A 16,674-nucleotide genomic window follows, 5' to 3' on the forward strand; every position below is an offset into this window, starting at 1 on the left:
CACATGCCGTGTTATATTCTGATTTTATTTTTTGCTATCAAACAGGTGTTAAATGTGCCAAAACATGTATCAACATAACACCTGCTAATATACAATCTCAAAAATGGATGCAAATATCAAATTATAAACTTCAAAGATCCTGATATTAATTTACCTGAACATGATACAACCTGGGCACTGCTATCGTGGGATTCTCTCAGAGATATACCAGATGGCTTAGCATTCTCTGAGTAGTCTACCTATTCTGACAAAGAAAAACATTGTTTGAGGAAGTGGGTCATATGTGTGTAGAGATGTTTGCTGGAAAGTCCAGGAATTCCATGATTCTGGTCAGTGTACCACTGAAAAGAAAGAAAAAGAAAGTCATAAACACGCATGCTCTCTTCAATTCTGTATTAATTAAAAAATACCAGAATTTTTTGTGTTGCCATATAGAAGAATATACATGTCTCAAATAAATAACTTCTTACATGCACTGATAGGATAGGATAGAAGGGAATGGATTTGAATGAAATTGGGGTGATTTAGGAAGGTTAGATGTTAGGAAGAAATTCTTTACTTGGTGAGGTGAGGTATTGGAACTATTTGACTAGAGGAGCAGTGGTTGCCCCATCCCTGAACATGTTGAAGGCCAGGTTGGATGGGGCCCTAGGCATCTTGATTTAGTGGATCGCAACCCTGCCCATGGCAGGGATTGGAACTGGGTAGGCTTTAAGATCCCTTTCAACCCAACTAATTCAAAGAGCCTATGAAGAGCAGAATTGTTCTGTCTTCTCATTTAAGGAGTAAGAGGCACCTTTGGAATGTAAAATCTGATTCCTTTATGCTGGTGGCTTCAATAGCTTTTTGTTTCCTCTGTATTTCTCCTCCACTGTATTCATAGGCAGCAATCATATTGTTTTCTAAATTTTATATTACTAGGCTAAAAATATTCTGCTTTCATTAAGTCAGAGATGTTCCCCAGATTATCCTAACACTACTGAAACTCTACTAGAGCTGAACAGTAATGACTGAAACTGCAGACAGTATTCCATGTACTTTTCCAGATACTTGACAAAGGGCCCAGGTTTGCTAAATAACAGTGAAAACAGGAAATGTGGAATTCACTTGCAGAAATACCAAGTACAGGGGGACCCATGTCTGATCCATGTTCAAGGTGTTCATTGACCTGGGAAAGTGATGAAGCAGAAGGCCAATATGTTTGATAAAAGACAGATACTTTTGTCACTAGTCTGGAGAAAGCACATGCAGAAGAACAGATTAACACCTAATTCAGTGTTACTTTTCCTCTGTTCATTTCTCATATATATCCTCTAACCTCTCATCTATGTGTTTCTCTGCTTGCCTGCATCATCTTCCCCAGGTAAATTTTGTAGACAACTTATTTGTTTTTTCATGTCCTTGACATACTACTTGGATACCTCATTCCCTTTTTCCCTTGATTTGCCTTCTGCCTGTAACAAGCATGTCAGTTCAAGACAGAATCCATCAGAATCACTGACAGTTTTGGTCCCAGAAGCCAGTTCTTTCATCTTCCTTGCTTTTATTAGCTATCATCAAATTTTAGAAATGAGGTTGGACTCTCATTCTTCTCCCTGGCTCATTTTAAAAGCTTCTACATTATACTAGATAATTGAGAAGTTCTGTTAAAATACAGAAAGAGGTTTGAGGGGAAGAGAAAACAAATCCTTTGAAGAATAAATGATTTGTAAACAATAAAAAATGCAGTAAAATTGCCAGATCTTGCTGAACTGGATTCTTAAAAACATCAACAAATAACATCAACATGTCAGATAAGCTTATTGAAAAAATTGTAAACCACTATTCAAAATTGAAAAATAGTCTGTTATTTACCATTGCCTGAAAATCCACCTGTGCATTAACCAGAGCTTTTGCAATTTGTGCTGAGTTCTGAAAATGTACGTTATCTGAAAAAGGAAAAAAAAAAAAAAAGATTGGCTGTTGAAATGTGTAAATACCACAAAGCATAAAATTCTAGTGCATTAAGTTGTGTCCACTGGTTATCAAACAATACAGTTGACATAACTAAGAACGAGCAAGCATCTAATAATATGTTGCATAGAAATCTATCAAAGATCTAAGTACTGATCCTAATCAAAGGCACAGAAAGATGCTTAATGTTTTTCAAACAAAGTGATTCTGGTTCTGTATTTGTACTACCATTTGCAAACCTCACCATCTGCTGTTCCATGAATGAGAAGATACTCAACGTTTTGGAAATTCTTTGCTCTTGCCATTACAGTTGAGTTCTGTTGAGATGAAAAGTGAATAGTTCAGCAGCTTCAATTTAAAACACTAAGTCATGGAGCTGAAAGGCTTAAATTACCCAGTGAAACAGCAATCAAGCAGTTGGACTGGCATAATAAAGAAAGCAGTAACTTCATCGCAATCTGAGATTAATAGAAACTAAATACATTTATAGGCACTTCAAAAAAAGCACAGTACCCACCATGTGTCATTTTCTGAACACTGTAATTCCTGGCTACATAGAGCAGCTCTATGAAGGCAGTTTGGTATTGAGCACTACTGCTATTTGGATTAGGACAGAGAATAGACATTGATAATATAGAAACATCTATCCACATCTCCCCTGAGCAACCTGTGCCAGAGTCTCACCTCCGAGTAATGAATTTCTTCCTAATATCCAACCTAAGTATCCCCTTTTTTAGTTTAAAGTCATTCTCTCTTTTCCTATCACTATGAGACCACATAAAAAGTCAGTTTCCCCTTCCTGCTTGTAAGCTCCTTTCAAAGTCCTAGAAGGTCACCCCAGAAGTTTTTTCTTCTCCAGTTGGAACAAGCCCAGCTGCCTTAGCCCTTCTTCATAAGAGAGGTGATCCAGCCTTCTGATCATAGTACAAAATCCTTAATAGAATGCTTTCTCTAGCTTCTCTAGGTTTATTTCAGGCTTGTCAGTATTGAGAGCTGGAATGTGTGCTGCTAGAGGAAGCTATAGATTTCCTATCAATGTGAAGAAAAGCAAAAATGCAATCTGTTCCTGCAGAGGAATGCGTTCTGACTTTTTAGTCTGAAGACATTATTATCAGACAACAAAACTGGCATAACATAGAGAATATTACTGACCAAAACCTAGTAAACACCAACATTTTAACCTCTATCACGTGTTCTTTCCTAAGTTAATGATTTGCAGTGTCAAAACAGACAGATTTGTCCAGTGAGAAAATAGGAATCCTACAATTTATCATACTTAAGATTGATCAATATAAAAACTGTGAGTAACTACAGAGATATGAATTTCAGAACAGCAGCTTTAGCTGCTACAGGGGTGCCATTATGCGAGCATTATATTTTCATTATTCTGCTTGTCTATGGAAATGTGAATCATGTTTAAGGCAAATGAAAAAGAAAGAATTCTCACCTTATAGTGCTCAAGATTATCGGACTCTACAGGAAGACCCATAAATCGTTCTGTGTAGATAGATGCTGTGATATTAAAGAAGAAAAAAGCAATAGATAAAGAATGCAGATTGTGCCTCCAGTGACGCATAGAAAATTGAACGATTATGTTAACTATGTCTGTTCTGCTTGATTTCCTTATAACACAACAAATCTAAACATATTAAAAAATATGAAGGATAGTTAATACATCTCCTCCTAACAGTCCTTGCACAAATAGTGGTTTGATACTCATCTGCAGAAACAAGATTTTGTGGATAAATACAATTAACTGATGCTACTTTATGCTACTGGTTTGAACTCCTGAAGTCAGTTGAGTGAGTCACATTGTTGAATAATTTCAGTGTGGTGGAAAGATAGTACAGACTACTGTCAGGAAAAAAAAACCCAGAGAAGAATTTCAGCCTGGGATGCACATGAGTATTTACACTTACCATGGAAGAAAAGTTCTTTTTTCTTTTTCCTACTGGTCAGTATATTTATGGGGGAACATACAAATACTTGTGGGGAAACAGGAAAAGATAAAGACTTGCATTGAAAAAACATTATAATTATTTTTCAGTCTCTGTCCAGTTCCTTTGTCTAACTGCAATGAAGTTTGTTAATGGATTTGAAAATAAAAAAAAGAACGAATAACTGAACAGTATGTAACACCAAGAAACCATTAGGAAAAGCTTCCTTTGAGCTGCCTGTATGTTTGTAATTTAACTGAAAGCAGTTATGAAAATCTGTGTGAAACTGATGTAACAGCTGTCACTACAAGAACATTATTTATGACTATCATTGAAAGAGTTACTGGCAAATACTGAGTTGTCAAGCTGCAGTACTATGAGAATTTTATTTATTTTATGCAGACAAGGCTTTTTGATGATGAAAAGCTGGTATCTCTTTCACATAATAGAAGTGCTGGCCACTATAATTATTAAGAAATTGAGGTTAGAAAGAACCTCTGGATCCTCCTGTACATGCAGGGTCTTATAGAGCTGGTTATTTGCAACTGTATTAGCTATACCTAGATGGCTTCTGATTATCTTCAAGGTGGGAGACTCCACAAACACCCTGTGCAACCTGTGTCAGCGTTTTACCCATACAGTAGATATGTGTTTCCAGATGAACCTCTTGTGTTTGACTTTGTGCCCACTGTCTCTTGCCTCGGCGTCACTGGAAAGAGTCTGTCTCTATCCTCTTTGCATCCTCCCTTCACATATTTATACACATTGATAACATTCCAAGTCTCCTTGTGCTGTCCTAAACCAAGAAGTAAGTCTCCCATAGATATTTTCTAATAAACTAAGTGTAGAAAAACCTAAGTAGCTCATCTTTTATCAAAATCCTTTATCATTCAATGAAAACAGAAAATGTGCAATATCTGTTGTCAACACAGTGTCAAACAACCATATTGGGCTTGAGTTTTCAATAAAATAAACTCTTTTTGAATGGCTGGCATTTCTACAGCATTTTGAGCCAAATTCTCCTCTCTCTTCTACCAGTATAGCTACAAGTCCACTGAGGTCAGCAAGAATAGTGTTACAGTGACTAAGTGGAAGATTCAGCTTGTCAATTACTGAAGAAAAAAAGAGAGAGATTGAGCAGTCATATATTTAATGTTTTAAATATACATTGTCCCTAAATGCAATTTGCCTTATAATTGTTCAGCTGCTATATTAACTGACAGAAAATGGAGGTGAGCAGGAAGTTTTTAGAAAAAAATTATGCTACAAACTAATCTACGCATCTATACTACAAACTAATCTACGCATCTAAAAGAAAGCAGTACTAAATTTATAAGCCAGTACATCCTCTGACATTACAACTCTTCTTGGAGTCTCAGATATGCAGCATCCTGTAGTTTTGCCCCTAACAGTTCACCAACATTAACGTGTTCTGTTTGCCAAAATTAATGACTCATGACTTTGCTCTGCTTCCTTTCTTCCCTTCTTTGGGAGTACCTCTGCCTGCCTAGATTTTCAAATGCGCTTTTAGAAAGACTCCTTAATAATCCCTTGAAAACTCAACTAAAGTGAGACTTTTGCAAAAATAGTGCTTAATGCCTGCATTCTAGAAATAATTTTGTGATCATGAGTGAAGATGTCTTCAAAAAACATTTATGCCAGTGAAAACATGAAGACTATGCTTCCTGTGTCATACAAATGTTTTCCCCTTTGTTTGCAAAACACCATAAATACAAGGAATGTCTGTTCTAGCAGTAAGGGAAGCAATCCTTTCCATTTAACCAAAATTTTTTCTCATAACCAAGACTTCTTAGCAAAAGACCATATGCTAAGTAAATGTGTTCAAAGTGCTACATTTTCCTCACTGAAAACATGCATGGCATGATTCTTTTTTACACTAAGGTTCCTTTACACCATGCCAAAAGCTAGCAGGTCTGCAAGTATGAGTATGCATCTGCTTTATTCGCACAGTACGGCCCTCAGATTATACTCCCAGAGATTCTTCAAAACAGTTTGGAGTCTTAGTCAGTAAACGCTAAGAAAAATATGGCTTATAACACAACAGCAGGGGTGTGGCTGAGAAAAATCTAAATAAAAATCAAAAATAGGAATTCAGACATAAATGTGTTCCTCTCTTTTTCTCTACTATTTGGAAATAGCCTTGCAATCATCACTGATAGTCATTCCTGACAGAGTTCATTTTCAGATGAACTTGGAGTGTACTGTGACTACAATACAGGTACAAAAACAGTTCAGCTGTTTCTGAACTCAGTGATACAATTTTAACAGGATTTTTTTCAGGAAGATCACTCCAGAGTATGGTGGTTTACTGAGAGGGCTTTACACCCTAACACTTACAGATGTGCATTTGGAATTGTGACAAAATCAGTCTCAAACTGTCAATTGCAGTCTGTTATTTTCAGTAAGGAAAATGTTAAACTTAAGGTCTGAAGAGTTTAGTGTTTAGGTAATTGCACTGCCTTTAGGTTTCATATTGCCATTCTCTTGCAATGAATTCATTTAGAAAGTCATTAAATGCCGCATCTCTTTCCAAGTCAGCTTTTATGACAAGTTTCCTTACCATAATATTCCCAGCTGGAAACAGGAGCCACAGCTATTCCACATTTAAATACTCCACTGCCAGATCCAAGTGCCAGAGAAGTTACATATCCACCATAGGACTGGGAAGAAATCAGAGATAGTTTAAAACTACTGTGAAGCACCATTTTGTTCTCCAGATCAAACTCGTATATTAATTTCAAACTAAGTATTTTGCTTTAAGTACACAGAGGATTTACATTTTGATTTTGAATGGATCTGATATAAATCTTCTGGAAAAGACAAACAGTAAAAAAATAAAATACAAGGTCTTTCTAGACGATAATCAGAAAAAAATGAACATATATAAAGAGAAAAGTATTAGAAAGCGTTAATGAGTGGCTATCATAACAGTTCATTTTGTAAACTTGCCTGTTGCTGCTGGTTAATCAATATTGATTTACCTGGACAGTGAGAAGAGGTAGATAATGTGTCTGGCTTCCAATCCCTTTTGTCATTCCTTACAGTACTGTCCCTAATCCACAATACCCTTAGGCATTGTTTATCATTGCTCTCCTGCAATTCTCTGTTACGCTGCAGACACTAAGCAGTATAGGAATCAGGGTTCCAGTAATGTTTGCGCATTCTTTAGCTAGATATAAATGATGAACAGTTGAGCCTAAAAAACTTAAAAATTTCTATAAGGGGGCTGTGTGGCTGCCCCTATAGTTATCTTAAGCCAACTCTTTTCTAGAGAGGAATAAGGAAGAACTATATGCAATTACATTACAGGATCATTTACAGATAAATGAATATAAAAAGATAAACCACTTACCCAGCCCCATATTGCTATTCGTTTCTCATCAATAAAACCCATTTCTATGAATTTCCTGTGGAAAAAAAAAGATAGAAATAAATGTATTATTGCAAAACAAGAATGTTAATACTATACTGAATTAGCAAAAAATATTTTTTCAAACATCATGCCAATTTCAGCAAATTGACAATCAACATAGCGTATCTGATTTCTACAAAGCATTGACTAACAGACATTTCAGAGGAAAGGAAAATTTTTTCTTCAATGAATAAAAATAGCAAAAATAAATAGTTTATTTGCATAATATTTTTTTGCTCCAGAGGATAAAGTGAGGACTCCACACAACTATCATCTTGTAAAAAAAAAAAAAAAAAAAAAAAAAAAAAAAGTTGTTTTCAATACATAATGTCTACCTGGATATAATGCCCTCACTCTCCAAATTAAGCATCATACATTAAGGAAAATGTTGGGTCAAGACAGAAAGAGATACAATTGGGTTCAGATACATCCCAGGAGATGCATCAGCAGCTGTTAGCCTTATTTTACTAGGGCAAGCACAAATGACAGGCAATACCTAAAATATCCAATGCAGTCTGGGTGGAACCAAATTAGGTGAGCCAAAAAGTGATTCAGCTTTGTTACATTGCTGTCTTAATCCATGGGGTTCCTCCTATAGTAAAAGCCCCTCCAAGATCTTCTCACTAGAGTATATGATTGATTTTCTCTAAAAATCTTGCATCTTAAACCATGTGTTAGATCAGGAAGATGGAATGCAATGCATTTAACTGAATAAAAATTTAACCTAGGTGCTGACAGAAAGTTGGGAAGTGTGAAATCTGAGGTCATTTTTTCACAGCTTGTCTCAGCAAATTCTGCAACTGCAGAATCAGATTCCCTCTGTCTCTGGCATTTTATGTCCAAGTGGCAATTTGGACTAATTTCTCTCTCTTTAAACATGTTGTTGCTGCTAAAAGATTCAAGAAATACAATAAAATTATGTATTACATTGAAAAACTTAGCATAATAAACAGAAATTCTGTTTCACTTATCACTAAAAACAATAATTATGTGTTTAGATCATTGAGGTGGAAAAGAAATTATCACAAAGCAGGAACAGACATCCTCCTCACATACATTCATGCAGGCAGTGTTCTTAAGCAAGTAGAAAAGGCAGTGGGATCCTGGACTTTTATATCCAATTTCTAACTACTGTTTCTACTGGGCCCATTAACTAGGGAAATATTATTAAATACCTGGAATTTTATCCATGCTCTGATAGGACAAATTCAAGATCAAAACAAAGAATAAATTTCTTATTTTTGTACTAACATTCTTACTCTCCTATTCTTGTAAGGTTCAAACTAAACAATTCTTTAAATGTTCAACAGTGCTACTGCATCTGTTAACAGACACACTCGCTTTACAAAATCTCATCTTTCTCTCCCCTGCAAAATCTCTGTTCAAGGACTTGTTTCCCTTTAGGAACCTCTTAAGTATTTCTGTGCAGGGGTGTAAATTGTGGGGAACAGCTACTGGAGGAGCTCAGATACTTTCTGATTTTTATAAGTATTTTAAGATGGCTTGGAAAAGAAGTTACGAAAAAGCCAGAGTCAGGATTCAGTTTTTTTATGTTTGACTTTTAGCTAAAAACTATGGTTCACCACTGGCTAAAATCACGGGATCTTTAGCTAATTTCTATGATGGTTGAGGTAGATTTCCCCTACAGGGAAGACTTCAGAGTAGAGGAAAATACATTAGCTTACCTCTCACCACTGATGCTCGTACTTCCTTAGGCTTCTGATGTTGCCCTTACAAAATGAAAGTGCTGAGATCCAAATACATATTTGGTAGTGGATGTAGTACACCACACAAAACCAAATTGACACCAAATACCTCACTAGTATTTTATTTCTACAAGTTTTACATTTATTTCCTGGAGACTTCAGCTTTCCAGAAGAAAGGTGCAGGAGTACACTTAATCTATCTTTTTTTCCACGCTTTTTGTAGTTGTGTAAGTACAATGATTTTATTGGGAGACATTCTACTTACTTCACTGCTGAGATTTGGTCCTCAACTTCATAGACTCCTAGTCTTCGATAAACTGCATGCAAAATCTTGTCACCTTGATAAGCTGTTCCTCTGCCATCTACTAAAGCAACAATAATTCCCTCTTTGCTTGCAAGATAGGTTATCCAGCTAATGCTAAATGTGTGTTTTACATTCTGACTGCATGGTCCTCCATACCTAGAAGGTAAGACATTTTCAACTCAGATTTACAAATGAATACCAGATACAGGACTATAGATAAGTATGACTTATATTTTCTCTACAAGTATTTGACTGTGGTTTAGAGAGTTCAGTAGACAGAAACAGTACTATTAGCATTTTCATGCATTCATGTAATTTTACTTTCTAAAATTCATTTAAATCCTTAATGTCTTATGCCTAAGGCAAGTTCCATTTGTTTTACCTGAGACGAAGGGGCATGACATCAGGTATCCATCCTAAGGGGAATCTTTGGAAGAGCTATGTTTCAATTTTTAATTACTTCCAAATTCATTGGGTATAGAAATTAGGTGTGACAGCACTTTTTGATTCTTACCCCCTCGTCCCCCCCATGATTTCATAGAGTCACCAAGGTTGGAAAACACCTACAAGATTATCCAGTCAAACTGTCCATCTATCACTAATTTGATCCTCACGCGTATTACACATTAACAAAGAAAAAACAACAGAAGTCTTAAGCTTTTTGGTCATTACTAGACCTCTGAATATCATGTACAGTAGGAACTATTGGCTGAGCACACCCCACATAGCTGAGCAGTATATAGAAACGCTATTTAAAACAGTGATCTAACACAAGTTATCATGTGACCTCTAGGACATAATTCACTTCATCTTCTGCTCTAAATTTCAGCCAAACATATTTAGCTTTGTTGGACCTTTGGATAGTCAAAGGATTAGGGTTTTTTTTTGCCCGCTTGTAAGAAAAGCTCTTATATGTTCCATATCAACAAATCTGAAATCAATACATTCAAATTGCTTCAGGATAAATAGAAGCGGTAACTGAACTAGGAAATCCAAGCAATAAATGGTGTGCCTTTATTCCTTTTCTTTCACTAAGGAACTAACCCTTGCTATGATAAGAAAACCTCATTGATTTCCCTTAAGTTGAATTTCTACACCAGAAATATATTAAACAAACAAACAAAATAAAAAAAAAAAAAAGTTTTTCTTTTGCATTACAAAATACTGCGAACATCTTAGATTTCCCTAAATTATAATGAGTATTTTTATGACAGAACAGTAAAATTGAAAGAAATAAATTCTTACATACACTTGAATAAGCAGTGGGTACTTCTTGGATCTATCAAATTGTGGAGGTATAAGCATTTTGTACCACAAAGCTAGAAGAGACATATCAAAGTTATATCACTAATTGTTACAATGATTTCTCTAAGCACAATCCGGTTCAATGAAATAGTAATGAAATAGTAATAGAAAATGAATCAGCACAAATTACAGAGTGCATAAAAGGTAAACCACAAAATTCATACAGTAATTGTTTATGTTGAACTGTTTAAAAATAATTTTGAAAAAAAAGTGCCCATTTTTGTTATTTAAATTATGTTATGTATAAAGTTATGACTTTAACTAGGTTTCTAGTTTTCCTGGTGTCTAAAAATACACAACTAGGAGTATAACTGTTATTAAGATTTTGAGAAATGAGTTTTGGAAACATTACAATGATTCACTACAACGGAATATTATTTGTAAATTTACTAAGGAAAACAACAGTGTATGCAAGTCAATATAACATATAAACGGCAGTTTTTGTTTCATTTTTTATTACCACCATATTATGATGTTTTTATGTGATATTTAAACACTACAGCAATATTGCTAATTTTTTTTTTAATTGCATCATGAAGAAGAAATGTGTTTTAAATTTTGTTTTATTTATGTATACACTGAGGAACAGACAGGTCACTGTCACAAAAGGCAGAATGATGGTCAGATTTCCAATCTAACAAGCTAACAAGTTTGATCTACAAAAAGATTATACTTATTATAACAAAATGAAGGCATAATAAAAAAGTTAGGAATAAAAAATATAACAAAAATGTATAATTCTTACTTATACCATCCACTTCAAGTTTATTAATTTCTTCTTTTGGCAGTATGATCTCTTGCAAAGCAGACTGCAATTCCTGATTGTCTTCTAATATTCTGAGCTCTAAGGAAAACAATTGTCCAAATTATTAATTAGCTTATTTGTTAATTTCTCTTTCTTAAATATGATACGTTTTGTATTATTTGAACAATAAGAAAATCTGTGACAGTTTAAAAGCAGAATAACGAAATCTGCTTAGTTCAATTTGGGTTTGATCAAATAGCTAAATAAAAGCAAGGCATAGGGTTGCAGTGCACAAATATTCCTTAATTTTTTATAGGATACATACTTTGCAATGCAAATAATTTCACACACTAGCTGTGAATAATAGAGTTCTGGATGTTGGGAGAAAGCTTTTCTCTTGCAGCACCTCCTTTCCTGCTTATCACAGTATTGTCAGTTTAGACTCTGAGACTCTTGGGCAGTATCGTTAAGCCCATGTATATTTGTGAATATCTTGTTTCTGGACTAACACAGAATATTTGGTTACTTATGGGGCTGAATCAAACCCATACTTAACTACCTTATTGTATATCCCCACAAAGACACTAGACACACCATATAGTTGTCCTTATTACTGCATTGCTGCACTCTTAGCAAGCTTCATTGCTTGCTTTTCTTTGTTTTGTTTTGTTTTGTTTTTTTTTCTCCATGGTATTTTATTTTTTACTTTGTTTGAGGCACAATTTACTGTTTTATCGTTTTAAAGTCACTATTAATAATTCAGCTAGTTTCTAGTACAGAGCTATATATTATGAATTCACTGGGTATTATTAGTTTTCTTATGCTTTTTTCCAAGAGTACTGGTGAATTAATATTGTAAGTAATAAAAATCTGTGACTTTCATCTTTACTTTCAAAATGAAAGAGAATATTCTTTTAGACTTCAGAAGATCTCTCCTTTGTGAGTTTGGTTTTTTTAGATGTTTGTTGGTTTTTTTTTAGTGGAAAGCACTTCCGTTTTCTGGAAATGCTGAAAAAAAATAACAGTACTACTATTCTCAGCATGTTTTGAGCTAGATTATGCTCAGAAAATAGCAGAAATATAACACTGGAACACTTTCTTTCAAAGTACTCTGACAATTTTTGCAGACTCAAGTGAATTTTTATGGCTGAAATCTCCTCCTAGTTTTGGATTCACATGCAAACTCAGCTGATCCTCATTCCATCCTTCCTTTCTAATCTGAAAGCTGCCCTTTACTACAAATTTCTACAATTTTTAATTGTAATCATGCTGAAGGGAGCTTCCAGAGTAGCCCATGTCAATTTAACAATATTTTTCTGCTAAAATTCACGGGTGATAAATTTTCAAAATGCTGCCAAGCAAAATCAAAGTGATCTACAATGATTCTTGCACAGCTTGCAATCCAATCCACAACAATTTGTTTTGCACTACAAAAGAGACTATAAAAGCAGAGAACTTAAGTAAGATTAATACACAAAAGGACACAAAAGGTCAAAGAAGAGCCTAAGAGTGAGGAACCATTGGTAAACATCCTTTAAATGAAACTGTTCTCTCCTGCAGAGAGGTTGAGAAATGCATAACTATGGCTAGGAACTTTGCTGCCTTTCATGCAATTCCAATTTTCATTATGGGCTCTTGGTAAACAAGACTGGGGAGGGGAGGGGAGGAAAGTGGAGGGAAAGGGAGGGAACTAGTAGTTGGGGAGGTCAGAATATTTCTTGCTGGAGTTTCAGTTCTGTATAGATAATTACATCTCCTCTGAAACAGTTATTTGAATGGATATTTTTCACAATTCTTCTGCAAAAACTTTCACTCTTCCCTAGTATCTGCTAATGGCTGAAGACCACCCAAATTCTAATTAGTACAGTACAGTATCCCAAAGTATGAACTCTAAGTACTACACTGAAGCCTATTGCATAGGCTTCTGGTAGAACTGCTTCATGAAAAAAAAATCAGAAAATCTTGAGCTATAAAAACATATAGTTTTGAAGTCAGAACAAAGTATTCTACGAAGTTTGACTTAAAATTTGATAGACAAAGAGATGCCTATATTGATTTCATCTATAACATATGAACAGATAAAAGAATGTCATAAATTTCTTACGGTCAGAAATGAAAATAAATACATCACTGTATTCTTGAGTGTTAGGATTTTGCTAATTAATAAAATTAGAAAGACAGTAGATATTTTTATAACACTTATACAATATGAGAGGCTTTTTGGTCACAATCCTAAGTGCTACATTAGAGGATCTGAACAGTGAATATCAATAAGAAATACAATTAATTGTCTAGAAATAGGCAGAGTATTTTCAGTACCTCTATCACTCTCATTCTCAAAAAGAGTAGAAATAGGAATCCCAGGACCTGTCATAATAATGAAAGGAGGTCATTTGTAGTTTTAAGCAGAATTTGGTGATAAAGTACAGATTACATTACTGTTGGTAACTGTCAGGAATTAAAGAGCTGAATACAATCAATACTGTATTATATCTCATCTATTGAACAGAATTCTAGTTTTTACTGCACAAAATACATAAGGTAACGTGTGTAGACATACATAATACACCGGTATTGCTTCACAAACATAACAGAAGTAACTTCGAATCTATTGGCAAACTTTTCCTCCATAGAGATGAAGTGACATCTAGTTAATACCTGAGATGCGATTACATAAGGTGACTGTGCAACTAACATTGTGAATCATTCTTTTGAGAACATGTCACATTATATTTGTGAAGGTGACTGGCTTTCATATGGTGATGACCTTACAGACTGTTTTGTGGAAGAATGATTGAAAGGTATTGTTATTAGCCACATTTGGTCTTCTGCTTAACACAGGTCCTAAAAACTGTTCAGCTAATCACTGAGAGAAGAACAGTAAACATTATATAACGAATGCAAAAGGAAAATCTTGGATAGTTTTTCCCCTGCTTTTTTTAGGCTGTAACTTCACTGTACTTTGATTAAGATGGATGAACTCATTACTCATGCTTCTGTGTTATTAGTGGTTTCAATAATCACACATTTTTATGAATTGAATTTTTATTTATTTTATTTATACTTTCTCTTACTAAAAAAATGTTTTCAAGTAGCAAGTATCCAGCATTTTTTGTAGCTGACAGATTTTGATCATTTCAATTGAGGAACGCATTGTAATGATTTCTCAGAGCTACCTTTGATTATATACATAGGAAATCAATCTTTTTCAAAATCCTGCTCTTGTTACTGCAAGAATAATTTTGATGAGTCAACTTCAAAACTGTTTTGTGCCATAGAATATTTTCAAATATTTGTTTTTAATTCTATCAATTCAAAGCTTTTGAGGAAAAATTTATAAAAGTAAAAATATTTGTATTTTCTGAAAAAAAAAATCCAAGGTTTTTAAACATGGAAAAAATGTAGAAAAAATTTTTGGTTACAGTGAAATTTCTATGATTCCTCAGGACATTGTTTTCACTAACAGTTACTAACTATGGTTTTGATATATCTGACAGAATAATTGGTGTTATGTTTATTCCCAGGCTATACATACCATAACAGATCAAGGCATAATACTTAGAGCGCTCACTGAACCTCGCTGTATAATACTGGCATCTCTCTTTCCGTAAATTGCAAGTAATGCATAGTTTTCTGATAGGCTTACTCCCAATACTAATTCTAGGAGAAAAACAAAATACAACAATTATTAATTTTGCTATGACTAACTTTGTATGTGTCTGCCTCACATGCTGGAACAGCGTACTTGGAAAACAGTTCCTTTTAAAAATAAATGTTTTCCCTTTTTCTTATTTTTTTCCTATCAACATATTTAAACTTTAGATGGTATTTCTTGATTTTCAGATATAAAAAGGCCATGATTTAATTAAAACAGCTTGATAAATTGTACTTCAAACATTTTGAAACAGAATTCTGTAATTGAAAAATCCACACCCATCACCTAGTATCATTAATTCAACATTGATAACACTTACTTGTAAATATTTCTTCTTCCTGGATAGCCTTCAAATTCATTGCTTGAGTAGAAACTGTGAATTAATTTAAATGTTAATAAATAATCCATAAACTGATTATCTGTGAACCAGCATGAAGACAAAAAGATGTCTTGGAAGTTAACTTACACTTTCTCAGATTGCTGCTCATGATGGAAGATTAAACTAAGCTTACATGCACTTCATCTTAGTAAATCTTTGCTCAAACTCTCATTGGGTAATAAATACACCATATAAATAAGAGTTCTGTCTTAATTCTCAAAAGATAATCACCTCAATTGTGTAAGATACATCTAACTGTGTGGTGAACCAAATGAGAGACCATATTTCAAATGCAGTGAAATAAAACTGAAATAATTTCTATTTGTAGATAGGTTAATCAAATACTTAAAATTAAGCAATCCTAGATAAGACTCTTTAAATGGGTGACTGATAATAATCTGAAAGGTTGAGGGCTATTTGCAAAAAATCTACCAAAAATAAACCAAGTCTGCAAACCTGCACAATGCCTTTGCCTATGAATTTGTTGTGAATGCACTCAGTTGGATGCAATATATTTATAGGTAGTTATAACTTGATGAGTTGACAAATGGCTGGTATGTGTCAAATGAATAAGTATTACTTCTATTGACAAAATACTCATAACCTATACTCTTTTGAGTGGTACTTACATTGCATCATTTGTTACTCTAAAAATATAAATTGCCTCCCATTCTCCACTTGTAATTTGGATTGCATTCTCCTGTGTGGCAAAATATATAAGTCATTGAATACAGTAAAATTATTTCATAAATTCAGGGTATATTAAGGTAGAAAACTTTAATTGACTTACCACAGAACCATTGATGTAATGTATGTGCTTATAACCATTTTTGTCACTAAAAATTTTGTAGTATGAACTGCTGTCTGAGGTAAAATATGGTGCAGAAACAAAGAACTGAAACAAAAGAACATGGTAGATGAGAGGAAAGAAAGAATGTCCAAGCTGTTTAACAGGTTATAGTCTAAAAACTAAAAATAACAGGACCTTATTTCAAAAGTTCAGGTGTAACAATTACCTTCAGAGAAATGTTCATCCATGATATGCACTCTTATTTAGTGAATTACAATTTATAATCTGTCATGTAAGTTTTTTTTAAATTGGTAACACTAATACCTAAAGTTGCCCACAAATACAGGATCTTTACTTGCAGAATGGAATAATTTGTATACACCAAATGATCTGCAGTTACATTAGAATATTTAGAGGTGATTTAAAAAAGAAAAAAAAAAAGTTTCTGAATGAAACTAATATTTGTA

The 16,674-nt window shown here is 34.0% G+C and overlaps 1 protein-coding gene across 4 annotated transcripts in view; it reads right to left on the bottom strand.

Moving 5' to 3' along the window:
* FAP (fibroblast activation protein alpha) overlaps positions 1-16,674 on the bottom strand; it is a 39,907-nt gene that overhangs the window by 2,677 nt on the left and 20,556 nt on the right. For 3 of the 4 annotated variants that reach the window (XM_052675479.1, XM_052675478.1, XM_052675480.1), the window contains 14 exons: positions 16,208-16,312; positions 16,047-16,117; positions 15,358-15,411; positions 14,919-15,043; positions 13,703-13,750; positions 11,384-11,482; positions 10,583-10,652; positions 9,295-9,489; positions 7,264-7,318; positions 6,472-6,571; positions 3,401-3,465; positions 2,198-2,270; positions 1,855-1,928; positions 12-341 (listed from right to left, as the gene is read on the bottom strand). In XM_052675479.1, coding sequence (XP_052531439.1) covers positions 240-341; positions 1,855-1,928; positions 2,198-2,270; positions 3,401-3,465; positions 6,472-6,571; positions 7,264-7,318; positions 9,295-9,489; positions 10,583-10,652; positions 11,384-11,482; positions 13,703-13,750; positions 14,919-15,043; positions 15,358-15,411; positions 16,047-16,117; positions 16,208-16,312 — 1,236 coding nt within the window. In that variant the 3' untranslated portion in view covers positions 12-239. Of the gene's footprint in view, positions 1-11; positions 342-1,854; positions 1,929-2,197; positions 2,271-3,400; positions 3,466-6,471; positions 6,572-7,263; positions 7,319-9,294; positions 9,490-10,582; positions 10,653-11,383; positions 11,483-13,702; positions 13,751-14,918; positions 15,044-15,357; positions 15,412-16,046; positions 16,118-16,207; positions 16,313-16,674 lie in introns of those variants that run through there. The other variant, XR_008204735.1, reaches the window with a different exon arrangement.

This window comes from Tympanuchus pallidicinctus, unplaced genomic scaffold, assembly GCF_026119805.1.
Source record: "Tympanuchus pallidicinctus isolate F22 unplaced genomic scaffold, pur_lepc_1.0 scaffold15, whole genome shotgun sequence".
Classification (NCBI taxonomy): Eukaryota; Metazoa; Chordata; class Aves; order Galliformes; family Phasianidae; genus Tympanuchus; species Tympanuchus pallidicinctus.